The 26,947-nt window shown below is 36.4% G+C and overlaps 1 protein-coding gene across 1 annotated transcript in view; it reads left to right on the top strand.

Moving 5' to 3' along the window:
- LOC126967754 (peripheral-type benzodiazepine receptor-associated protein 1) overlaps positions 1-26,947 on the top strand; it is a 45,663-nt gene that overhangs the window by 16,826 nt on the left and 1,890 nt on the right. Inside the window, exons 3-21 of the mRNA XM_050812426.1 lie at positions 6,228-6,428; positions 6,987-7,182; positions 9,014-9,913; positions 10,248-10,286; positions 11,536-11,659; positions 12,391-12,568; positions 13,810-13,942; positions 15,777-15,967; positions 16,292-16,495; positions 17,133-17,330; positions 18,172-18,366; positions 18,517-18,774; positions 20,564-20,623; positions 21,436-21,525; positions 22,182-22,394; positions 22,473-22,694; positions 23,637-23,867; positions 24,886-25,045; positions 26,087-26,245. Coding sequence (XP_050668383.1) covers positions 6,231-6,428; positions 6,987-7,182; positions 9,014-9,913; positions 10,248-10,286; positions 11,536-11,659; positions 12,391-12,568; positions 13,810-13,942; positions 15,777-15,967; positions 16,292-16,495; positions 17,133-17,330; positions 18,172-18,366; positions 18,517-18,774; positions 20,564-20,623; positions 21,436-21,525; positions 22,182-22,394; positions 22,473-22,694; positions 23,637-23,867; positions 24,886-25,045; positions 26,087-26,245 — 3,949 coding nt within the window. The 5' untranslated portion in view covers positions 6,228-6,230. The remainder of the gene's footprint in view (positions 1-6,227; positions 6,429-6,986; positions 7,183-9,013; positions 9,914-10,247; positions 10,287-11,535; positions 11,660-12,390; positions 12,569-13,809; positions 13,943-15,776; positions 15,968-16,291; positions 16,496-17,132; positions 17,331-18,171; positions 18,367-18,516; positions 18,775-20,563; positions 20,624-21,435; positions 21,526-22,181; positions 22,395-22,472; positions 22,695-23,636; positions 23,868-24,885; positions 25,046-26,086; positions 26,246-26,947) is intronic.

The following is a 26,947-nucleotide window of genomic DNA, read 5'->3' as shown; positions in this document are numbered from 1 at the left end:
CATGTACTATGTACCGATTACATCCGCGAATAAAGGAATCTTTAGCCGCGAATATAGGATTTGGATCACAATTTTTTAATCCGCGAATAGTGAAAACGCGAATGAAGGAAACGCGAATGAGGAGCTTTTACTGTACCTAATTATAGTATGGCGATTGGCCACGAAATATAATTATGATACGAATTAATATACTTTATTTTATTCTACTATATATTTAGAAAATGCAACAAAATCAATAGATAGATGTGTCACAGAGTATGAATGAAATATATTGCTGATAGATTGCTTTATTTACCTCCTTTGAAATCAGATATACTCTATGTTTTCGAATAAAAGTTGGCAACCGTAAGACAGCTTGATGATCGACTGAATATGAGTCACGATCCTCAGCAGTGAGGGAACGACTAAGAAGAAAAAGAAATTGATGTTTATCCAAGTCCTGAACTCTCCTCTTATCTAGAGGAGCCTAATAGAAGCCTTTCATACAATGTTAATTTTAATTTATAGATTAGAATAGAAATAACTTTATTTGCAAGATCTTGAATAAATACAAAATAAATTAACTAAGCATTTTAAATATAGTTATCCTTACCATCACTCTACAGCTTACACACCTACACTCAATTGAAAATCGTCTTCAGATGTCCTAAGGTTGGCACTAGAAAAAGATTATTTTCATTCAGGTTTTATATTCCACCAACAAGTACTAAATATGTTCCAAATACTTTGATATATCGGGCTTGTAATAAGTATATTGTAAAATTTAATAATATTGATTTACATACTTGTTCGATCACACGTCTTAAGAAATATATTAGAGAATACTTGTATATATAATTTCATTTAAGTTAGCAATCATTCGTATGTTTTTTTTCCACCATACATTATTTTGTTGTATCTCAAAGGGTTTACGTTTTCGTTAGTACAGTTATTTATTTGCACTTTCCAAAAGAACGAACATTTATAAATACTCTAGAGATTTTTTAAAATACTCGAGCAAAGATGCATCATGATAATATAATGATTTCTTACTATATAGTTCATATAGCCTTCGTCTGCTCCTATGAATGCCAGCTGTTGCCGAATCATTAAATGACATGAGACCACCCAAATTGACTGTCTTTGAAGTAAATATAGAAGCAAACTCTGTTTTAACTATTTTAAAAAGCATATTATTGTACATTATTAATATTATATTTGAATAAATTGAACTTTGAGAGTTTTACTAACAAATTCCCTTATATTTCTAAATTCGCCTATTATTCACAGGAACAAACGTAAACTTTTTAATTTTAGTACATTTATTAACCTCAATAGTAGTTTTTGAGTTTATCGCGAACAGATAGACAGACAGATGCGGTGGAGGACTTTGTTTTATAATATCATTATTTTCAATAGAACCATACTTTGAGATAAAAATGAAAAGTTGGGATATTTTCTGACGAGACGCGACTAGAATAGGGTCGTAACCGAATGCGCGGGCTTTCTCCATGTTTTACAACCCTCAACACATTGACACATATCTCAAGTACAATTCAGTTGCTTGCACTAACGATTTCAATGGATGCTTGAAACGAAATCTCTATTTTACCTTACTTCAATGTTATTTCCAACAAAAATATTAATACTTTGATTCCTCTTTATAATTCTCTTGTAAAATCTATTTTAGAATATGGTTTAATTATTTGGAATCCATTTTATGGAATACATCTTGAAAAAATACAAAAAAAATTCACTAAGCATCTTAAGTAAAGATATCCTTACCATCACTCTACAGCTTACACACCTACACTCAATTGAAAATTCTCATCAGATGTCCTAAGGATGGCACTAGAAAAAGGTCATTGTTTTATGTTCCACCAACAAGTGCTAAATATGTTCCAAAAACTTTGATATATCGGGCTTGTAATAAGTATATTGTAAAATTTAATAATATGGATTTACATACTTGTTCGATCACACATCTTAAGAAATATATTAGAGAATACTTGTATATATAATTTCATTTGAGTTAGCAATCATTCGTATGTTTTTTTTTTAATCTAATGATTTGAAAAGTTTTGTAATTTTTTTATTTTGTTTATGCTCTTTTTTGACTGCTCACATATTTTAGTGGAAACTTTATTGACGTGTGTACTTTTTAATTTTATATGTATTTTTGTAAATGTTTGTTTGTTGTTGTTCCCAAAAAAAAAAAAAAATAATTCAACAGATCTTCATAAAAATTATTTGAAGTAGGCGTTACTTTGCGGAAATCCATAATGATCCAAATGATTTGAGTTTTCTTTAGTGTTAATTCCGCCAATATTTGTCTTTAAACAATTCGACACGTGTTTGTCTCGTGCCAGATTTTGGAGAGTCAACACGTCCTGAGGATGCCTCGGGCAAATACTGGCGGGATTAACACTAAAGAAAACTCAAATCATTTGGAGATCTTCATTATGTTGCAGTAGCTTTCTAAAACTCATCTATATTCTTTAACTAGCTGAGCCAGCAAACGCTGTATTGCCATCATAGTATCATCATCAACTGTAGTTAATCTATGAACTATAGGTAGCTAAAATTAAGTTTGTTTTTTTAACTCCTGAGAAAGTTAGACAGATTCAAAGATTCTTATTAGTTATTCATTTTAAACCATTCTTTCAATTTGATCTCTGAACGACGGGGGACACATCAAAGGAAAAACAAAATTGTTGTTTTTTTTTTAAATTCCGAACATGTTCATATTTATTCACCTTTTAAACCTTCTCTGGACTCCCACAAATAATTCAAGACCAAAATCTCTCATAGAAATTATGTATGGACACATCAAAGGAAAAACAAATTTGTTGTTTTTATTTAATTTTGCAGCATTTTCCTATTTATTCACATTTTAAACCTTCTCTGGACTTCCACAAATAATTCAAGACCAAAATAAGCCAAATCGGTCCAGCCGTTCTCGAGTTTTAGCGAGACTAACGAACAGCAATTCATTTTTATATATATAGATATAGATTGGTTTGAGAAAGGATAAATGACAATAAATGGCACTGAAGTGAGTTTAGCTGAATCATTTTCTAAAGACAGATTAAAGTAGATACTTTTTGTACTACTCTGCATGGCAAATCCAAAGTAGGCTAATTGTCTGACTTAACTTCGGTTAGTATCGATGACGATGAGGTTAGATTCGATTGCGCTTTACTTCTTCATCATCATCATGATTTCAGCCAGAAGACGTCCACTGCTGGTCAAAATCCTAAAAGGCCCCAAAAGATTTCCACGACTATCAATCCTGCGCTGCCCTCATCCAACTTACTAGGGTGATCCGGTCTATCTTGTGTGGTCAACACTACGTCTTCAGGCACGTGGTCACCATTCGAGGACTTTTTTGCCCTTACTTAGCTCTTTGAAAATGTAAAAAAATCTAATCTAAACCGTTTAGTTTTTATCTGAAGCCAATTTGTAAAAATGCAATTATTGGTGTTGAACCGGCTCTCAAATGTTAAAGAGATCCTGCAGATGATGGCGCGACTGGGGATCGAAAAAGCATGTCGGAATTTACAGACGATGCGACAAAGGACCGTAAGCTTAGTGGTGTTAGGAGATATACAGGCAATAAGTCCGGAGGGGCAGGTTGGATAAAATTATATACATATCTTTACTTATATGCAACTCTATGCTTGCGGAGTAATTTAGGGCCACGGGCTGGAGGGCGACTATAAGCACACCTCTCACTTCCTCTAAAGTCTTTTGGGGTCGACATAGAAGATTTGCAATTTCACAATGCCTGGTTCACCAGGAAGCGGTCATCTCGAGCTTTTGTGCATGGTTTTCTTCCAGATCCAGGCCTTCTACTAACGGAACCAGTTTCTTGATATCGTTGGCAAGTCCTCTGGACAGTCGAACAACTCACATTTAGCCTCTGGGACTCAACATTGACTACACCACTCAAGTAGCGCTAAAATTTTGCTCGCTGTTATCGTTCTATCAACCATTTTAGATACCGCTAAATAATGGTATCAAGACTTAAAAATATCAAGGTAATGGGACAAACCGACAATCTTAATATATACAAATTACGTGACATGTAGTCTGTCCGCGATGGACTCCTAAACTAATGATCGGATTTTAATGGCAATTACTCCATGAAGTGCAGTTAGGTCCAACTTGAGAGATAGGATAGTTTTTATTTTGATTTGGAACCCATAATTATTCTTATTATCAATATTTGTTTTATATGGACATATTTTCTATGAGAGAATTTCTTTCATTATAACAACAGGGAGCATTTTTTACGAAATAATTCTTGATGTTTTGAAATATTATTGGCAAATTCCTATAAAACAGTTTTTATATTATCTACAGGAGAATGTCTGTCGGGGCAGCTAGTAATATTATATAAAAATGATGTTAATACGAACTATCAACGATTCCCGTATATCGTCACGATACACAATTAACTGCAATTTTTGTTAAAGAACAACAATGTATTAAATTCGAATTTGGAATAAGCTTTTTTATGCACCACAACACTTCATTAATGTGCCAGTAATATTCTCAAATGATTAAAACCTCTTTTGGTATTATATTTTCTAAAGGGAAGGAATAAAATTGTGACGTTGTAGGGGTAATATCTGGATCTACTGAACCGATTTTGAAATTTCTGTTCGGTAACAATAGCAAGCTACATAATTAGTGAGTGTCATATGCTTTATAATAATCGGAAAAATTAATAGACTTTTTAGTAGTTGTCAAAGTCAAAAGAAATAAACGGTGAAACGAAGACTTTTCTTACATACGCAGCCTTACGATGATATATTATGATTGTTTAGTATATACATATGTATTGGGACACCAACCAATATGTTAAAGTTGGTATGTGCGGGCGAAGTGGAGTGGGAGGCTCCTTTGCACCGGATGCCGGCTAGATTATGGGTACCACAACGGCGCCTATTTCTGCCGTGAAGCAGTAATGTGTAAGCATTACTGTGTTTCGGTCTGAAGGGCGCCGTAGCTAGTGAAATTACTGGGTAAATGAGACTTAACATCTTAGTCTCAAGGTGACGAGCGCAATTGTGGTGCCGCTCAGAATTTTTGAGTTTTTCAAGAATCCTGAGCGGCACTGCATTGTAATGGGCAGGGCGTATCAATTACCATCAGCTGAACGTCCTGCTCGTCTCGTCAATTATTATCATAAAAAAAAAACGTCTCACAGATAGTTTATAATAAATATAATTATGTCGCTAGCTGTAAAGCCCCGAAGATGTAAATAGCTGTAAATCTCATTTGGGGTTTAAGTTGAAAAAGTGTTCAGCTTATGCTGTAAATAACAGTTCAAAAAGCTTCCACAATGGCGCTGTTGTAGGCACAGGGTATGGTATGAAGTATGGTGAATGTAGCAATTGTAAACGAATTAAAGTATGCCGAGTTAAAATTTAATATTACTGTCGTTTAAAGTAGTTAATTATTGAAAATTTCAACAACTTACGTTGTACAAAATAATGTAGTTAATATAATCTTAAATAATTACTATAGGGAAACGTGTAGCTAGAGTGATGAGTATTATTTTATGTTTGGCGCTTCTTTTAAGATTTACCCGATGCGACTGTAGCGCCACCCTAATTTAATGCATTTTGACGGACACTTTGTCATATACACAGATGATTCTCCTTACCTCTACCCTCCATACAGAAAAACTTAACTTAACACTTGTAAATGTAGATTTAGTACACAATCTAAACTTCCACGTCCCATGAGTTGTATGTCAGCGCAGTGTACGAAAGCGTCCCCTTTTTGCTGTTCGCCCAATTCGGACCAACTCCGGCAAACGCGCGCCTCTGCAACGCCTATTTAGCACATACAATGAAATCTTATATCTTATGAAATATTAACATATTAGGTATATCGAAACTACAATTCAAATCAGCAATTAATAGCACATTGAAACAGCATCAAGTTAATTAATGTTATTAAATTAAATTTAAACTTAAATCTCATTGTTATGAAATTAAATATTCACATTGGAGACTTATATCTAACCTCATAATAATATTGTAAGCAACATCTGTTTGCAATAATCTCTTGATAACTGCGTTATTCGTCTGCTTTTTTTCTTGTTATCTAACACATATAGGACATTGACGTTGGTTATGCACTTAGTACTACTTATGTTATTACTTCCTGTAATGTAATCATTTGGTGTGTAATTGTTTTGTGTCCCAAATAAAATAAAATAAATATATTTCCAGATTATGAACGCGTACGGTATGACCGGCGGCGGTGACTCTGACGTCATCGCACGGCGTCTGCGTGACGCGGAGCGAGCCCGAGCGGACGCCGAGCGCGCCCACGCCGATGCCCTTGCGCAGTTGCGGAACGCCCAACGCTCCCCGCTTGATTCGCTCAACGTTGAACAATTGCAGTCGAAAGTACGGGAGCTAGAGAAAAAGGTACTTACGAGCTTTTAGAAGAATTTATCAGTACGAGTCTAGATGAGTGCAAACAGGGGCGTCATCATATAGGCTATTAGGCAGTGCCTCGTTATAAAACGGAATAAATATAGCACTAGTGTTAAAGTTAATTTAGTTTATTTAGGTTCCGTTATTTTATAACCAAACTTCTATTGAACACCCAATCATAAATTACGCCTTACGCTAGATACTAAATATTCTACTTCTATATATCTACAGTGCCTTCACTGCCTACCTTGCTAGAAAACCAATGCACACCCCTAAGTACGATGTACTTTCAGTTTGTAGAGTGTCGTGGCGCCCTTCAGACTGAAACACAATAATACTTACACATTACTGCTTCACGGCAGAAATAGGCACCGTTGTGGTACCCACAATCTAGCCGGCATCCTGTGCAAAGGATGTGAAGGATGGAAGGGGGAGGCCCTGGTAATAACGGTAATGATAAGTTCACGAAATGTTTTCAAAATTGTCATCGCCTCCTAGATGACATCTCCTGTCAAAGGTGACGTCTCCTCACTATGCATTATTTCTCAGGCCGCATTAGAGACAGTGCGATGCGAAGAACTGCAGCTGGAGTTGTCGTCAGCGATGAGAGCTCGAGGCACCACGACGACAGCTACGTGGTCTACGGCGACACAGCCTGCCACCGAGATCGAACGTATCATGGCCAAAATCGAACAGGACAATCGAATCCTAGCTGAACTTGAACACACAAGATCGACTACACACGGTAATAATAATAATAAAATGCCTTCAAGTTAATTTAAGTATACAAAATCAACTTATTATAAACATATTAAGACAAAGGGGAGGCTAGCTAGAGGGAGTAGGCTTAGCTTACACTGCTGCTGACATTGATAACGTGTTTGCTCTGCAAAAGAGAGCTGTTCATGCTATATATCAGCTTGGTTATAGACAGTCTCTCAAAGAAAAATATAAAGAAATAAATATTATGACTGTTCATTATCAGTAAATTTATGAAAATTTAATATACTTTCACAAAAATCGTCACCTTTTTGCTCTTAATAGTGATTTTCATTATTATAACACTAGAAATAAGGGATTGCTTGTAACTAATTCTAGTAGGCTTCATAAGATACATAATAGATTTAAGGGTAAATGTATACACTTTTATAATAAAGTCCCAGCCACTGTTCAGGCATTATCTATAAATAAATTTAATTGTTTTAAAAAATCCTATTACTCTGTCTGACTATACAATATTGTATATTTTTATTGAAAAGAGGGTAAGAAATTCTTTCAATGCACAATAATTGAAATTTTCGACTTCCTGTTCTTTTTTAAATAAAGCATTTTATATTTACCCTTTATCGGTACTAATTGCTATACTTGTTCAAGACTGTTGGAATGAAATAACCTTAGATAATATATACGCCGAGATAGAGCCTCTTGCTACTAGACAACCAATGAATACAGTTTATTACTTAAGTGTGCGTGACAAGCTAAGTCTTAACATGCAATTTATATGCCACTGCGTGTTAGGGTGCGTGCATTGCTCAAAATAGAGGTTAACAGTAAATTTTTTTTCCACATTTTCACAGTTTTCACAGTCTATCTTTATCGTATAAATTATCTAAGGAAAAACAATTAAATAATAAGAATATTGACACACTATTACACAAATTATCTAGCACCAAACTAGGCATAGCCTGTACTATGGGTAGAGACAACAATATTTTTAATACAATATACTTGCTTAAACTTACATAAATACACATATACATCCATAACTCGGAAACAAACATCCATATTCATCATATAAATGATTGCACCTACCGGGATTCGAAACCAGGACCTCTAGCTTAGTTGTCAGGGTCACTAACCATTCGGCTATATGGGTCGTGTGTGTTATAAGCAAGCTGTTGGTAGATTGTCATGTCTTTAAGTCCTCATATTCAGAGAATGATGGATATTTAACTAGTAAAGCAAGGGATGCACTCCCCAATAACAGCCTTAATTTCCTTACTTTATACAACTTATTATATTTTCCTTACAATAGGTATTTGAGCGCACGTTCTCAAGTACACAATAGATTAACAGATTTAGGTGCATCGACCAAAACTTGTTGTATTGCCGATATTAAAATCGCGATACAAAAGTAACTGTTGATCGTAGATGGGTGAAAATTTGAAGTTGTATGTATTTTTTAATGCTGACTCATAATTAAACAAATTTAAAAAAAAATGGTCAAAAAAAATTAAAAAAAATAATTTCGTGTGGACCACCCTTAACATTTAGGGCGATGACAAATAGATGTTGTCCGATTCTCAGACCTACCCAATATGAATCGAATTGAATGAATCGGTCAAGCCGTTTCGGAGGAGTTCAAAGTTTAACACCATCACACGGGAATTTTATATATTAGAAGTAAACATACACACACATTTAACGTACTATATTCTATTAAATATAATACTTTTTAAAGGATTAAAACGCGTGTACTTGTAATATAATTTATTTATTTAATGTCACATATAGTTATAAATTTATATTTTTTAATGTTTCTCGTATTGTGTGTGATTAATAACACAACATTTCAGGTATCCAACAAAGTGGCTCAAATCAAGCACTGGGGGAGTTCCATTCACCTACGCCATCGCCGCTACCACACTATTCGAGTTCTACAGGACATAATTTAGCTCTATGTCAAAGCAACACAATGCCCACACTCTCATCTCTTCATGCTGTAGGACAATACACAGCTCCATGTTCAAATTCTGTAGCCTATTCCATGAGTTCTCATAATCCTTCTTCATACACAAATCCAGTTTCAGTATCTTATGGACTGAGTAACCCACATCAAGTGACATTCTCGAACCCTGTTACTGCACCGCTGGTGAACAATATCAACCAAATTTCTAGCACACTAACGGGCCTTCAGACTAATTTACAAAATTTAGCGGGAAATGTTTCTGGTATGACCTTAGGGAGTACACTAGGAGGTACAGCATTGACTGGCACAATGGCAGGAAGTGGTCTCACTGGCCATTTGAATAATGCATCAACAAATCTTACAAGTGGCTTAACTAATGCGCTGAGTGGAATACAGTCCAGTTTAACAGGTGCGTTAGGAAACACTCTATCAAATCTGACTGGAGCAACTCAAATTGGTGGACTTAATACTAACATGACCAGCACAAATTTATACGGAACAGGAACAGGCACATACACGAATCCTCTCCTTACCAGTGGACTGGGAAGCAATGCCATGAATATTAAACTAAAACCGATGGATGAAATTGATTTGGGCTTGGGAAGATATGGAACTCATAACCCATCTATGATTCGGGCTGCAACCCCTGTAACTCCCCATCAACCAAACTGGAGCTTAGGACTAGATAGCCAGTTTCCAGATAGATTAGGTGCTTTAGAATCGACAATGTATCATGGACCCAGAAATATGAGACATATACCTAACAATATGATGCTAGACATTGATGGTAAGTTTTTCTCTCCTTACTTTTTTTGATTATTCTATCATGGAATTTTTGGACTGAATTTTTAATAAGTAACTATCCCGACTTTGATCTTATTTTAGCAAGACCTTATTTCAACCTTAAGTTTTGACAAGAAAAATAATCTCAAAACTAAATGAAGTATCAACTAATCGAGTACAGATAACAGGGGTACCATAACAAAAATTTGCCATGTCATGTTTGTTTTATGGTAATCAGTACCATTACATATAAATTTTATGGTACTGATTACCATAAATCAAATAACAATAATTATATGATACTGGCAGAAAACTTCAAACTTTTATTTCACTTTTAGTGATGGAGAATTGCCATCGACAGGCGAGCATGAAAGATGGTAAGCGATCAAAGAACATTGACACTAGACAACAGCTGGAAAATTACAGACCACACTCATATTTCCTGTAATTTATATTTTCCTAGAGTTACCTCGTTAGTTGATTCAGACCCTATGGTAGCTAGCTATCTAGCATTTCATTTCTAAAATAACTCATGTTGGTTTTGGTAGTCTGTAGTCTAATTCTAAATACCTTGTAATGGTTGCGATTTAACTTATATAAATATTGCTGTATTCCTTGCGAAATAAATATTGAGAAAGGTATTCACATCGTATCATCCTAAAAACACCATGCAAGGAAACTTATTCCATATGTAGTTTGGTTTGGTTTTGGTTCTACTTGGAATAACATTCCATGATAACTGCTCTGGAACGCCAGATATCCAAAATGTCGTGCCAAGATCTAATTCAGCTGCAGGAATCAGGTTAAGCGGTTCTTTGGAACACTGCTCGTTATAAATGCGGTAGAAACACAAAATTAAGTGACGTTTTTTAGAGACCCAACACCAAAAGATCTAGCCGTTCACAGAGCACTGGATCTCTGACAATATTGGAAAGAGAGCCCATGATGAGAACGATATTCCATATGACGTGGCCGGATCTGTAATTTGTATTGCTTTGATATGCCGTACCTGCAAACAATACGAGTACCTACGGAAATAGATGTAGTTTTTGTGAAATTATGCTAACTTGTAAATTTAAAGAACCACCTACATAACAATTGAAAAAATAGTCCAGTAGAAATATACTCAGATAGCTGTAGTATTTGTAGTGAGAGAGTGGTTTTGAGCAGGCCACCTAAAATTGTATAATACTACATTAAATAGGCTAAGTAGTTATATGATTTAAAAGATGGACTGGGAGCTTCTTATCAGTTCTTCTTCCCCGTGTCAGAGCCCCTTTACGAACTGATGTAGCTTCATGACCTTAGCAAGTGTTTTGCAATATTATTATTATTTTACTGACACTGGATTTTATGGGGCAAAATTTACTTTCATTTCTATTACAAATTATCGCACATAATTTGCTCCAACCTAAATAGAAAAAGTTTAAGAAGATTGTTTAGCCTAGAAAGAAAGCAAAACCATCATGTGACCGATGTTTTTCATTACGAGAAGTAAATGATAATTACTACTATTATGAGAAGTAAGGTGATAAAGAAATTTTGAAATTGTATTCGTATAAAGATTTTCATTTTCCATATAGGAGCTAAGGTTGTATAAGACCCAATGTATTTTTAACATTTTAGTTCGAAACACACATAACTACATGAATGGCAGTGGACCATCGGAGGCGCAAGTTGACATGCTGGATATTCCTGGGAAAGGACGATGCTGCGTATATATCGCTAGATTTTCGTATGACCCACCTGAGTAAGTTATATTGCTTTTCGATTTTTAAACCAGGTCGAAATCAAACTGTCACAGTTTTTATAAGTTCAAGGACGGAAGCATTTAACATAGATTGTATTGGAACAAGATTAGACAACAGCGAAGATCTGTTGTTTAAAGGCACCAATGTTAGGCTCCTTGCCGGCGGTGAGATTTAAAGAAGAAATATTAAAGATATCTGTAATGACAGTCTTTTCTGTCTTGATAGAGACTGATACCTCTATCTACATCATACTAAATGGTATGTATTACATACATATTCCACATTCCTATCGCCATCATCATTTCAGCCGGAAGGCTTCCACTGCTGGACAAAGGCCCCCCCCCCCAAAGATCTCCATGACGATCGGTCCTGCACTGCCCTCATCTAACCCGTTCCGGCGATCATGACAAGATCGTGGGTTCGTCATGAGTACGAACTCTACGTCTTCCGGTACGTGGTTGCCATTCGAAACTACACTGCCCCAACGGCCATCTATCCGTTGAGCTATGTGCCCTGCCCACTGCTACATTGCCTACTTGCCATATTTTGTCATTGGTGGTTCTTTGTTCCATTCTAATAACATCCTAGTCCTTACAACACATAACGATAGTCCTGATGATACTATTGAGTATGTCAATAAAAAAAAATTCGAGTCAATCTCATTATAATAATTTGCTACGATTTAAAAAGTATTATGTACTCACACATTTTCAATTTATAATAATTTCAGAGTGGAAACAGCTGAAGGCGAGCTTTCAATATGTGCTGGAGACTATTTGCTAGTGTGGGGCCCGCCAGATCCAAACGCAACAATGCTCGACGCTGAACTACTAGATGGTCGCCGAGGTCTTGTTCCTGCTAATTTTGTTCAAAGGCTCGTTGGAGATGATCTTTTAGAGTTTCATCAGGTAATTCAGGTTAAAATATATTTTGAGTAAATTTGTCGATTTAAGAACCTATAATAGGTATAGATACCATCTCATCTCTTTTCATTTCGATCTCCACTAGTTTGTTGCAGCGATAAGAACTTTAAAAGATGAAACTTGCTTAGCGCATGCTCGCTTGGCTGTCAGAAGCACTCGCCTAGGAGAACCTAGCGATCATTGTCCACTACTAGTACTAAGACCGGTGCGTCCGCCATCGCGTATGAACGTACACTTGCTATAGCTACAAAACTTCTTCCTGCCCGCAAATCCGATTCTCATGTCGAGCACTTCTTCTATATCGTCGGCGCGGCGGTGGGAACTCCCCGATGATTCTATTGTTTGATTCAAAGATGAGTTGTATTGTATTTTTTTAAATTTACGTTTACCTTTAATAGGATTTCGTTTTTTCTGAATCTTCTTCATTTGTCCTTTTGGATAAGAGCAACTCTGGTAAACTTCTGCAATGAAGTTTATTTCGACCATGAGGATAGTTTTATGCTACTTTTTATAGTTTTCATCAATTTATCACCGGGTTCTAATCCTCACAGCTTTTAGATTAAAATGCGCTGCCTTTTCTTGCAACATTGCGTATGCACCACTCTCACCTGAGTTGTAATCGACCCTTAGATTATTTTAATACAGCTTTTGTAAGATAAACCATTACACTTGAACAGCTAGTTTTACCTTTATGTGGTTTATCTGATTATCAGCGATCACTGCAATCTCTCTCAAAGACTCACACAAAGAATAATCAAATGACAGGTAAAACCAGGGAATGGTCTCACATCTCTTTCACTTGCCTCGCCTCATTCTTTCTTTTTCATCCTTTAGTCTTTCACTATCATTAATGTGGAACAGCATAAAATCTGTAGAAACCAGATTTACCAGTAGGAGGCTCATTTGCACAGTATGCCGGCTAGACTACGGGTCCATAACGGCGCCTATTTCTGCCGTGAAGCAGTAATGTGTAAGCATAATTGTGTTTCGGTATAAAGGGCGCCGTAGCTAGTGAGATTACTGGGCAAATGAGGCTTAACATCTTATACCTCGAGGTGACGACCGCTATTGTATTGTCGCTGAGAACTTTTGGGTTCTTCAAGAATCCTGAGCGGCACTGCATTTTAATGGGTAGTATCAAATACCATCAACTGAACGTCCTGCTCGTCTCGTCCCTTAATTTCATAAAAGAAGCAGCGTAATATGAAGATATTATATTCTTGCAGGCCGTTGTAGCCACTCTACGTGATGCTGATGAAACTGCAACAACAGCTGTCAGCGATCTATCACTCAGCCGTGATGTGGCTCGACTGAGTGAGGTGGCTGACATCACCGACGGCTCTGAAGATGATGATAACGGTAAGGTTCACATCATCATAACATAGTTTTACACCTTACTATAGAAATCTTAGAAAGCTTAGGCAATCAACTCTGTAGATTTTATTTTTGTACATAGTTCCAAACTATTAGTTTTTTCGATTTTATTATGTTAGAAGAGATAATATTTAACATAATGGTATTCAAAAATAAAACAACAGATTTTTAAGCGTTTCAAAATCTTAAAGTTTGTTGCAAATATCTTGCTCTTAAATTCTCTTTAGAATTTTAATTTAGAAAAAAACATTGGATTAAACACGAGTTGCTTTGGAAGGGTATGTCGGCGTTAAACCAGGGTTTCCTTGAATTGTCCATCATGAAGAAATACAACACTAAGAATTTCTCAGTTTATTGAAGCACAACTGCTAGTATAGATATGAACCGTCTTTACATAAAACAACCCGCTTTTATAGCTTCCGTACAATAGATGAAACAGAGTAGATACAACTTCTTTTAAAACAAATAATATTAGGTATTGTAAAATAATTCCTAAATACAGCTCAATAAATGTTTTAGTGAATTTATATAACTTCAAATGATTTATATAATAGTATGTTCATTTAATTTGAACAAACATTACGAAGTAAGAAAATGGCGCTGTAAGCAAGATTTAAAACACAATTAAGAAAGACTTATTGCATAAAATAATAAAGTTTGATACAGAATAATAATATTAATTCTAATACAAATTAATTTGAACATTTACACATTCAATTAAATATTTTAACAATAAATGAAACATCAAACATCTTGAAACAATTCAAAGAGTCAAAACAGTGTCTATTAAATTAGTTAGACCTTAATAAATAACAGTTTTATGTTTACAATTAGCTATTTGTATTTAAATAAAGAAAGAAAGAAAAACATTTATTTCACAAAACACTCACAGGATACACCTAATATAAAAAGATACAAGTACAAAACAAACCAGATTTAATATTGGAGAGTTCCTGTGCAGTGCAGGAAATGGGTGACCGACTCAGGATTATCTGTGACACGGCACTGATTTTAAGCGGCGTAAATCTTATATATTTCAGATATATCTATAATAATATATTCATTTTAACGATAAACTAAAACATAAATATCAATAGTTGCAAACAATTGACGGTAGGTGGCGATTTGCGCCCATAGGTGACCTGCAGAGTTCGTTATTTTGAACTCCAAGAATGACGTCTGACCACTGACCTTTATAAATACCATTGACAGGCTGTTCCATAAGATTGACAGCAAATTTTCTATGCGTATTTGAAGCGCCATTTGCGAGCGTCCAGAGAACTAATTTTGACGTATAACACAAATGGCTGCGAGAGAAGCGTACAGTACTCTGAAGTATTTTTCATTTTGAATTAATTTCGTTCATTTTCCGTGTTACTTATACTTCAAGAATCAACGTAATACTTTATTACGTATTACTTGTGTAAACTGAAAACCACACATCGATAGATGGTGGGAAAGTTTCATCTATCGATGTTTGCTGAGGTTGTTCACTGCATCACTAGTTTTTGTTTCGAAGAATCTCGCTAAATGGCCAACAGCGACAAAAGCACTTTGACAGCCGTCAGTCCAATGGTATATAGTAGAGGCCAGTGCGTCTCACTAATTAGCTAATCCAAAGAATATATTATAATAGTACAAGTAGCTAAACTAGCAACCAATTGTAGATATAGATAAGTTAACCTCTTCCTTTCCCATTTCCTTTCCCTTCTGGACATCGCCGCACGCTTCATCGCATATCACACGCACTTGGCCTGCCTGCTACTTAAACGCCATCCACTTCGGACCTGAACAGCCAAGCTGTTTTTCTCGTCGCTAGTTCCTGCGCCGCGGCAGCTAACCCTGGAGAGGCAGCTGAACAAGTCCGTGCTGATTGGGTGGACGGCGCCGGAAGGTGTCCAGCAGGCAAATATTGAAAGCTACCACGTCTACGTGGACGGTGTCTTGAAGACCACCGTTAAAGCTTCGGAACGTACTCGCGCTCTAGTCGAGGGCGTAGATTCTAATCGAGTAAGTAAAGACTTTCTATCATAAATTAGATCAACTTAGAAACAATCTTGAGGACTTAATCCCACGAGAGTAAAAAAGTACTTATGTAAGCACGTCAGAAATTACAACTGTTTGGCAAAACTAAACCAAAATATATAAATATCAAAATATAAAGCCATCAATATGTATAGCCACCAATATATTTAGCAACCAAAATATATAGCTATCCGTACACAGTTCCATGAGGAGTTGTTAAACTAATAGTAGGAAAATATATTTAAAATTTTAAGCTTCTTGCAAGTTACTTTATCTGAGTTGTTTTCCCCCAACTATTTTTTACCTCAGCCGCATCGTATCAGCGTGCGCTCAGTCACAGTATCCAGACGCACATCTAGAGATGCAGCTTGCACCATGGTTATTGGCAGGGACACTGCCAACATGGGCCCCACCAGCGTCAGGGCCAGTGGAGTGACCTGCTCCCAGGCTGTGATATCCTGGTTGCCAGCTAATTCTAACCACCAGCATGTTGTGTGCGTCAATAATGTGGAGGTGAGTGAGATCAAATTTAAAAAGATTTTGAGGCGAATCACTGTGTTTATACATGAATTAAATGTTTATAAATTATACCACATCAATGTAGATGTGGCGTTCGGATAGATGCTCTTGGGCGTCACGGGTTATCCTGCCTAAAATCGGCAGGCCGTATCAGGCGTCATGCCAGCATTAATGAAGTCATCCGCAGGGCATTTTCCGCCCCTGATATACCAGCTGTTTTAGAGCCAAATAGTATCCGCCGCGATGGCAAGCGTCCTGAATGACCCTGGTGGGGAAGGGCGCTGGTGTGGGACGCGCTTACGTCGACACTCTGGCTCCTTCCCGTGTCCAAGTTACGTTAGTTGGTGCTGGGGCTGCTGCTTTGACTGCCGAAGACAGCAAGCGTCGCAATTATGTCGGTCTCAATTAGTCTTACATCTTTGTGCCGTTTGGTGTCGAGACTATCGAAGAAAGTACTATCTTCTCGCCACAATAGGGCTGCTGGCAACCCAAGCGCTGGCAGCTATTCCGGTCAACGGATCAGCCTAGCTATCCACCGTAAAAATGCTGCCAGTTTTCTTGGTACGCGTCCCGTCGGTAGATTTAATTTTATGTAATATCATTCTATGATTTAATCATTGTATTATTTTAGGTCCGAACAGTAAAACCAGGAGTCTACCGACACACAATAACCGGTTTGTCTCCCAGTACTCAATACCGGGTTACTGTGAGAGCAAAACATCTAAGAGCTGGTCCTCCATCTGGAATTCCGATCGAAGAAGCTCCAGGCGCGTACACAGACTTTAGGACCCTACCCAAAGGATTGCCAGACCCTCCAAATGAGATCATGGTAAATTGGTCCAGTTAAAAGTAGCATGGTGTGATTCGTTGGTTCGCATGCTTTTGTCAGTGACTTCTCACGTTAAACACAACCCCAACACTACATGAAACTTAACATTTAATTATTCTATTTATCCGTACTATTCTTATAGAATACGTGTGATAGATTTCTGTAGAAAATTTTAAATTTTGAATATAGATTTGTAGAAACCAAAAAAGCCATCTATACAAATTTTTGTAGGTTATGTCAAAGGTATTTATCCCCAGTAAAGACGGGAAATAGAACGCACGGCTGATACTAGCTTTTCCACTTATTTTGATGAAGCCCCCATGTTTTGGATTTTTCACACTCTGGTCTTTTAGCCATGATGCAATTTTGACCAGTAGGTACTGATTTAATATTGGATTTTCGTCGCTGTCTTAAGTTTAAGCATTAATTCACACAGGGATTTGAATTTTCGGTTAAATTGTAAAATTAATAGTTGACACATCTTTAAGAATCAAGTACAGCTTAGAAGAATACGATACATAAAATAGCTTTACTAAATGTGGATCTACATCTATAATGATTGCAACTTGGCTAGATCTCCTTGTCCTTATAAAATCACAAACTTAAAGCACGCGGCACAATGGATATGATCTAGGAGAAGTCGCGTCAATCGCAACCATAAATCCAGCGCAGAAGAAATTATATATGCGTCTTTTACTATTTTGCTAGCCTAGCGTTACCCTGTGTGATGTCAAATCCTCCCTCAATGTCGCTTATTAGATACCTCAGATGTCTGATATCTGTCATAAACCGATTGGCATTATTTGCTGGATTGTTGGTGGTGATTGGTGCGGTGTCGCAGGTGGAAGCTGGTCCTCAAGATGGCACACTGCTTGTGACGTGGCAGCCAGTGCTTCGCCCCCCTGCTTCAGGACCTGTCACTGGATACGCTGTCTATGCTGACGGGAAGAAAGTAACCGATGTTGACTCACCAACCGGCGATCACGCCCTCGTCGATATCGGCAAACTGCTCGGCCTCAACCCTAAATGTGTTACCGTAAGTTTATGTTAAGCTTAGTGTGGCTACTCAACGCTATTATATGCCATTTAAACGCTTATTCGTTAACAAATCCACGAGTGTTCAAGCACAAATTACTTTGACCAGATACCCGTTGATCTTTATTTTAATATGATATTTTAATTTTAGGTTCGGACAAAATCTAGAGATAGTCAGTCCGGTGACAGTGCGCCTACTCCGATACCCCCAGCTGTACTTCGAGGGGTAGTTTCCAGGATACCGCGGGGTCCTCAGGCACCTGGTCAAAATCAGCCAACAGGACAAGGGTACAGAGTTCAACGTCCCCAGGCTTATCAACAGCAACAACAAGTATTAGAACACGACGAAAATCTTTCCGACAAGGAGATATTTCCCTCGACAAATCGACACGACCCCCAACAAGCTCAGGTGACAAGAATTTGTTCCTAGCAACTCATTCAACTGATATTTAAATATAATTTTTGGTAAAACTCAAGTTTTAATCGTTTTCCGTTGCTTTTTCTAAAAACACCTTCCATATCTATTTCCACGGACTAAAATACATTATTGGCATTATGTTTATGATTAACTTAAATCAGCAATTCATTTTTTAATAAAACGCTCTTTAATGTTGTCTTTTGAAAAGATAATTGTTTGTTAATTTCGCAATTCGATGTTGTGTATATAATTTGTGTTTTGAATAACTCTCTGTATGTTCATGTAATGTTGTATTATTATGGGCTTTATATTGGTTTCGTTTGATACTAATATGTGTTAGCTATCATTGTATATGAAATGACATTATTTAGCTCTTTAAATGCGCAGTGATCAATTCATCTAAAGCTTCCCTTTATTTTGCTGTACATATATATTCTATTTCAGTTAATATTGTTGTTTAAATATTAGGAACATCTTAGCCTCTTTCAGTGTTATTACAAAAAAATAATTTAAACTTGGCTTAGACACGTGTTTTGTTAGATAGTGGTGTAACTATAACAACGTGAGTGACTTAACATTAATTACGTCTAAAATGAAGTTTATCTTTTTCGATTGCAAGGCAGTGTTTAGCTTGTGTTTAGCTAAAACGTCGTATAGCACAACATAAACTGAAGTGTACACTTGTAAAGTGTGGAAAAACTTTCAGTGAATGTACTCATTATGGTAAACATTGGCGAGGAGCCCTATTCATGTAAGATATGCGCAAAAAGATTTAGTGATGCTGTATACTTAAAAATACATAATAGGATTCACACTGGTGAAAAGCCTTTTTCATGTAAGGTGTGTGGAAAATTTTCTCTGCTTCCGGTGATTTGAAGAAACATACTAGAAGGATGTGATAAGTCCTATTCATGTGAAATATCTGGAAAAAGATTCAATGATACGATATGGTAATTTGTGGAAACATAAAAGATAATAATAAGCCATATTCATGTACGTTACGTGGGAAAAGATTTATATCTTTAATAAGCCTTATTCTTGTAGTGTTAATACCTTCCTTAAAGGCCGGCATCGCTCCTGTAATTCCTTCAGTGTCGCAAGAGAATGTGGGCGGCGGTGATCACTTAACTCGAAGTGACCCGTATACTCCGTCTGTCCTCCTTTTCCATAAAAAAAGGAACAGAAAGCATCTTTTGTCAACTGTAATCTAACAGTCATCATATTATAATCTATATCTTCCGTTACGATGTATCCGTTAGATATACCTTAGAAAATTTGTAAAAGAACTTTTTTAAAACAAAGGTTCAACACATGTTTTACTTTTTTTTGTAATAACACAGTTTATGTTCCTAAATTATACTAAAAATATTAGAGATATGCAGAACTATTTGAATTTAATTTAAATTGATCATTGCGTTTATCTAAGTGTTGCAAAATGCACTCTTTATTCTAACCTTCTGTAATTCTGTCGCTGGCATCCTTACAGTGAATTAGCTCGGCCGATCGGTACAGATAGAAACGATACCACGCGTCCATGTCTATAGCTGTGCACTCAGCTGATTTGCGATCGAAATTTGCATTTACAACCGCTTGCGACTAGATCCGTAGACCTAGTGCTATTGGCCGTTATCCGACTACGCACGACACGAACAATACTGTACCTATACTTAGAACAGATAAAGAGCTTGTACTTTGTGACACAACAATATAAGCTCATATATTTATCATACCACTTATTGTTACTGCCTCTCTCACATGAATATTATACACCTTTCCATAGCCCGCGTCCGGATTCGGCACAGGCCTCCTAAAGAGTATATTCGACAAAATAACCCCTTCGGTAAGGAATTTAAACACGTTTTTTTATTTTTATTTCTCAATTTTATTTCTATGTTTACACTTATCATTTAGTTTTACCCTTATTTTGGAGTGTTTAGTTAATAGTTGAATTATTTTATTTTTCACAATGTGCCCGTTAATAGTTTGAGTAAATATGGTTTGATTGATAATTGGAGTAGTCAAAAAAATGAATATTTCATGATAAATTTAATTCAGGTATGCTTAAAATTATCGTAGAAGATTTGAGTAGCCAAAAGTTTAATATTTATCCGTATATAGCTAACATGTTATACAAAAAAAAAGTTCCGAGTCCTTATAATTATTATAACATATAGCTTTGTAAGTTAAAATAGAAATTTAGATATAAAACACAGAAACGGCTTCATTTTTTTCAGATTTAATAGCCTCGCATAGCACTGATTACAATTCTGTAAAGATAGATTTTAATTATCTAGAAAGAATAATAGTATCTACACATTATTATACTTATTGTTTCATAACAATATTCGATATATTTATATGCACTGCATACAAACCTACATCCAAAGAATCACACGGACTTAAATCGAGTTACCTATCGCTTTTTCTGCAAAAAAAATTCACTACAAACTTGGCTTCGTTACTGAAATGTGCAGCTTCATTTGCTCCTTTTAATTGATTCTTATCCACTATTCTATGCTCTTCTATATCCATTATCTCACAATCTCTCCTTGCTTTGGCAATGTTAGCGTCCAATAATTCAGTGTTGATTTCACCTCCATTTTCATGTTTTCAAATCGTTTGTTCCTTTATTTAAATAAGCGTGTATGTTAGCCATCGGGGATACCTGCCATCGAAATCACTAAAGAGGGACCCATGGAGCCGACTTGTGAAGACGAGGAAGCTTCTCGCCGACTTCAGCAGGTCTGCGAACCTAGCATCGATGTGATCTTCATGTGCTAACACTTTCACTTTGCTCTCTGACTGTGTGGAAATTTTATCACGACTTGTTTGTCTTAACATCTTCACATCTGTTTCTTACACTAAAGTCACACCCAACACAAACCAATTTACGACACGTCAATGATAGAAATGTCCTCGATAAAGCACAACACAACTGTATCTACTGAATTTGCCACTTTAATAGCATGCGCAGGCTAATTGTTGACCGTCCCTGCATGAGTCTTGCCTTAGATTGTTTTAAATTATTTACTTTTACGAGATTTTCATATAAAATTCTTCTTTCTTCACAGACTTTATGCTTTTGGGAATTCTTTTATATTTGGTCTATGTCTCCTTCTAAATTGCATTGTTATCTGTATTGCATTTCGGATCAATATTTGTTACCGACAATTTTATTTGAAGTGTTTCTCTGCACGTCAGCTTTTTGTTGTGCATGGGGATTGTCTAGTTCAACGGAATGTGTCTAAGTATGAGAAAAAGGTAACATATTGTTTGCTTTAATAATGCATTCGAATGCAATTTTAATTTATAGCTACAAGCTTTCTGAATATTTGCTATTGGCTTTGTTATGGAAAATCTAACCTTATTAATGTATTGGTTCGTACGGACGTCAGCAGCAGCCATCCCAACCTGCACAAGTGTCGCAACAGCCTTCGGGTCAGCAGTTCCAGAATACACAAGCCTTCCATGGCACGCAGCAACCCCCCTATCCACAGGCCGGCCAGTTCCCAAGTAACCAAACCAACCAGTATCCCGGGCAACCACAGCAGTACCAAAATCCACCTCCTAGAAATCATCACGAAAGAGGCCGTCCACCTAATCCACATCAGGTAAAAGACAACAATTTATTTTCTAAATTAGCGGTAGCTCGAACACAAATTTACTGTTTATTTTCTAAAACTTTTCAGCAACAAGTCCAACAAGGACAAATGCCACAATTTGGTCCAAGAGGTGGGCCTCCTCATGGCCCTCGTGGTCCTACGCCAGGTCCCCGAACATTACAAGGCCACCCTCAAACAAAAAGAGGTCGCTATTTCATCGCACTGTTTGATTACGATCCAGTAACAATGAGTCCAAATCCTGAAAGCTGTGATGAAGAACTACCGTTCAGTGAAGGAGATACCATTAAGGTGAGCTAATTTACTTGAATGGTCAATTCAATATACTTATAACACAATTTTTTTAAACAATTTCATGCCATTTGCATATAATTCAATACTAGAGCTAAAATTTTAAGTTTTATAACCTTTTTAAATGATCTCTTTTACTAGAAGCCGGAAAAAATTAATTATAAATTTTTATATTAACCATCTATGCTGGATGAATATTTAACGTTTTTAGAGAGTCACATAGCATGAATGATGCCCCAATGAAAGTTTTTCTATCACCTTACAACGGATTTTGCATGAAGTGCTAGTTACCAGGCCATTATTTTCAATCAAATGCAATATAGTTTTAAAATTATATTTCTAACATGAAAAAGCACCAGATATAATATGAAAGTCCTTTACTTCCCTAAAATATGGCGATGGGAGCGATGGATCGTTCATGTGTCATACTCGTATGTCATACCGCAGCAGACAGAATTTTTTATTCATAAATAGGTGTCTTTTTATGAATAAATTATTTAGGATTTTGATTTTAATGCATTTAAAGACATATTTTATCGTTTACATCAATATCGAACAATAGATTGCTGCAACAGAAAGAAAAATTCGAAGAAAAATATTACAAGATTCATATTGAATGACTATATCTCTAGTCAAAACCCTTAAACGAGATTTAAAAAAAAATATTGATGGAATAACGTCCACTGAGCGACCACTTTTATTATGAATAAGAAAATTTTACATTGATACATATTTCATATAGAAATGATACTGTTAATTGCAATGTATTTGTTGCTGCAGTAAAATATATCTAGACATGATTTTCAATTTCATTTAGTTTTTCTTTTTCATCATGGAGTAACCGTCTAGCAAATGCCTGTTCAATTTTCCATTACTTGTCAAGTTTCATGTCCTGCCGAAGCTATAGAGATTCTTAAAGTTTAAAGATCTTATTTAATTTAGGTGTGGGGTGACAAAGATGCGGATGGTTTCTACTGGGGTGAATGCAGAGGACGCAGGGGCTACGTACCGCACAATATGGTGGTTGAGGTGTCCGAGCAAGAGGTGACTGGGCAGACAACTGCGAAGCCTCGAGATAGATGGAATGACGCGTATGCCAACCAGCCAGTTCGACGCATGATTGCTCTCTACGATTACGACCCGCAAGAGCTGAGTCCGAATGTCGATGCTGATGTTAGTACCTCTCATTAGCGCTCTAATACTTGCGAGTCCATTTTCGTCCAGCGGCACAGACAGTACTACTAGAACTACTTGGGTCGCTGATAATCCCCAGTGTCTGAATGATCCCTTTGACTTTCATGTGAATTATGAACATTTAGCACTCTCTCAGGGGCGTGCATATCATAAAAGCAATAAGGCAGTGCCTACCTCGTTATGTACCTAAATAAATATAGCACTAGTGTTAAAGTTAATATAGAATTTGCAAGCAGTGTTTCATAAAACTTATGTCGTACTGCCTACCTTGCTAGAAAACCAATGCACGCCACTGCTTGACTCTACAGATAACTCTGTGTTTTCCACCGTATCTATCACGGGAAGTATTCCAATGAGGTATTTGATCTGATTCCTGCGACTGAACATAAATTCGAAAAAGACCCTTACCCATCTACATCTTTCATATTGATCAACTTTGGAATGAACTGTAAGATTAATGTAATATGGGCACCTTCAAAACAGCTTAAATGACAGCGAGCCCTTGAAAACAAACCCGTTCTAATATCCCATAGGAAAATAATTGTACTTACACTTTTTATGTCTCAGATTTTACTACTTTTAAATTTGCAACTCCGGTGTATATCAAGAATGTTGTAATATAATTTTACTTGATAGAAAGCGATAACCCTCAGGTTTATTTTAACTTCTGCGCTGGAGATATCCACAAATTATGCTCTGCCCAACTGGGCCTAATTTCCACTTCCTTATCTTAATTTCATAAATCATCGGCAAAACCAAGGGAACTCAGTAAATCTGCTAAAATGCCCAGACCTAGCAAGCTGTTCATTAATTGCTGTATAGATTTAATCTTGTCACTCGTTTTTAAGAGAACAATATCGATAATTAACCCTTCAAAAATCTTATGTGTCTGAAATTTAATCATGCAGACATGCCTGTAAGTAACACATTACCCGAACTGATTGACAAGTTTTTAACAAAATTAGTACATACAATAAAATGATTATTTGAATTTCAGGCAGAGCTCAGCTTTCAAACTGGTCAGATAATCCACGTGTATGGCGACATGGATGACGACGGCTTCTTTATGGCAGAAATTGACGGAGTCAGAGGCCTAGTACCGAGCAACTTCTTGGCAGACACAAACGACCAGTACGCTGCGGGACAGAGTAATCAAGGTTTGTTTGATCCTGTTAAACATAACAAAACTCTAAAATTATAAAGAACACACAAGTATAATTGATATTAAGTTCATTCTAATTGATCTCAATTGGCTTCAATACAATTCATTAAACATTGATGCCAGTTATCAATTTGCACTTTGATGCACTTTTTCCGTGGGAAACTTTTCATGTCAATCATGGAGTTCAGAGCTTCAAAACTAACCATAACAACTCATAATTCTCCTGCGTTAAAATATTTTGCTTTAGGACACATTTTCTTCAAATTCGCTACTTCATTCTATTTATGTTTTTTTTATTTCGATTACCACGTGGACGGCCAGATTTTTGATATCACAAAAAAGAAGGTTTCATTATATCCATCAATAACCCTCTACAAAATGTTGATATTCGTATTTAGTTTAAAACACGTCGCAGGTTCTGTTGCTACATTGTTTGTTCTTCATATCAAAGTTTTAACTGAAAGTTTTTGCATTGAAACGGTGCAATCATGATTTATATCTACATAATATAAAACTTTCCCTTGTCATGTGCTAGCATTCTTTCGCCGTCGGTCGTGATATGTGGTCCCAGCCTTGCACGTACGAAATACTGACAGATGCAGCGTACGAGTGATACCGTCTTACCCTGCGGTTGTACGAGTATGATTCTCGTACTTCACTTACAGTGTTACACACTGCTATCTGCATAGTATTTTGAACCTTCTAGGCCTTGATTTCTCTTCTATGCGGACACTTTATATTACTTTGTAACTAGGATAACCTAAAAGTGGAGAATTATTAGCAATAATACTATATTTTACATCTTTCCTTTTACTTTATTAAAAGTGATATATTATTCGTTATTTATAAGCCTAAACTTTAAATGACCGTCCAAACAGTGAATAAATTATTATTAAATAATATAAATAATAATAAAAAATAACATAATAAGACTAAGTGGATAAAGGTAGTTAAAGTAAATTTTTGCCAGCCTATCTGGCTTGAAATTTTAATAAATGGATAGTCTTTCCAAAATATTAATATTTCATACTCACAGGGCCACCCGGTGGTAGAGGAATGGGACCAAGCACAAGTGCACCAGGCGTTGATCCTGGACGCGGTCGAGGGGCACCACCCGGGCCTGGAGCACGAGGTCCTCCCCCTCCACCCAGAGACAACGTCGCACCAGCACAAAGAAACCATCACAGAAAAGCAGGTATCTGTTTAACTATTACTCTGTGTACCGTACTGCGTAGAGCCGCGAACGGCTTTTTAATATTTGCTGTTATAGTAACTTACTCTTTTTAGAGAAATATTAATTTTTAATATGATTTAGGTAAGTCGGGCTGAAGATCAGAATCAATGATCACTGAGAGCTTTGAGTGTTTCATGTTTGCACCTTGGACTTGCTATGTTACTACTGATATCGCCTAGAAGTCACTCTGACCTCTCATCTTTCCTATACACTATCAATCGATTGCAAAAGGACTCGTTATGCGAGTTTATTTCACTCCCCAACACCCTAAAAAACTTGTATAAAACAATAAGAATCATCTATCATATCCAAATTTCCCTAAATTTTCCTTGCCATCCCTAAACACCCAAACAACTTCCCGCACAGCCATAATCCTGTCATAATGTTATCCCTAAATTAATGTAATAACGCGAGTCCGGTTGCAATCTTCGGAGCACTAAGTCTCTTGGTGTACGTACACTTTGCTGATTAACACTATCTTGGATTACACACTCACAAACATCGATCAAGTAAATAAACACAAGGAATTAACAACCACACGAAAACTACAACGTATTCATTCTATAAAACTATTTGTTTTGTTTGTTGCGTTTCTCTGTCTATTCTGTTTATGTTTTTAAAGAGTTCTTTTTTTTATCTATTGTGGCAAGGGTAGGCCGGTCA

This window comes from Leptidea sinapis, chromosome 13 (genome assembly GCF_905404315.1).
Source record: "Leptidea sinapis chromosome 13, ilLepSina1.1, whole genome shotgun sequence".
NCBI lineage: Eukaryota > Metazoa > Arthropoda > Insecta > Lepidoptera > Pieridae > Leptidea > Leptidea sinapis.
The sequence above is the reverse complement of the archived record's forward strand: the minus strand, read 5'-3'. Positions and strand labels throughout refer to the sequence as shown.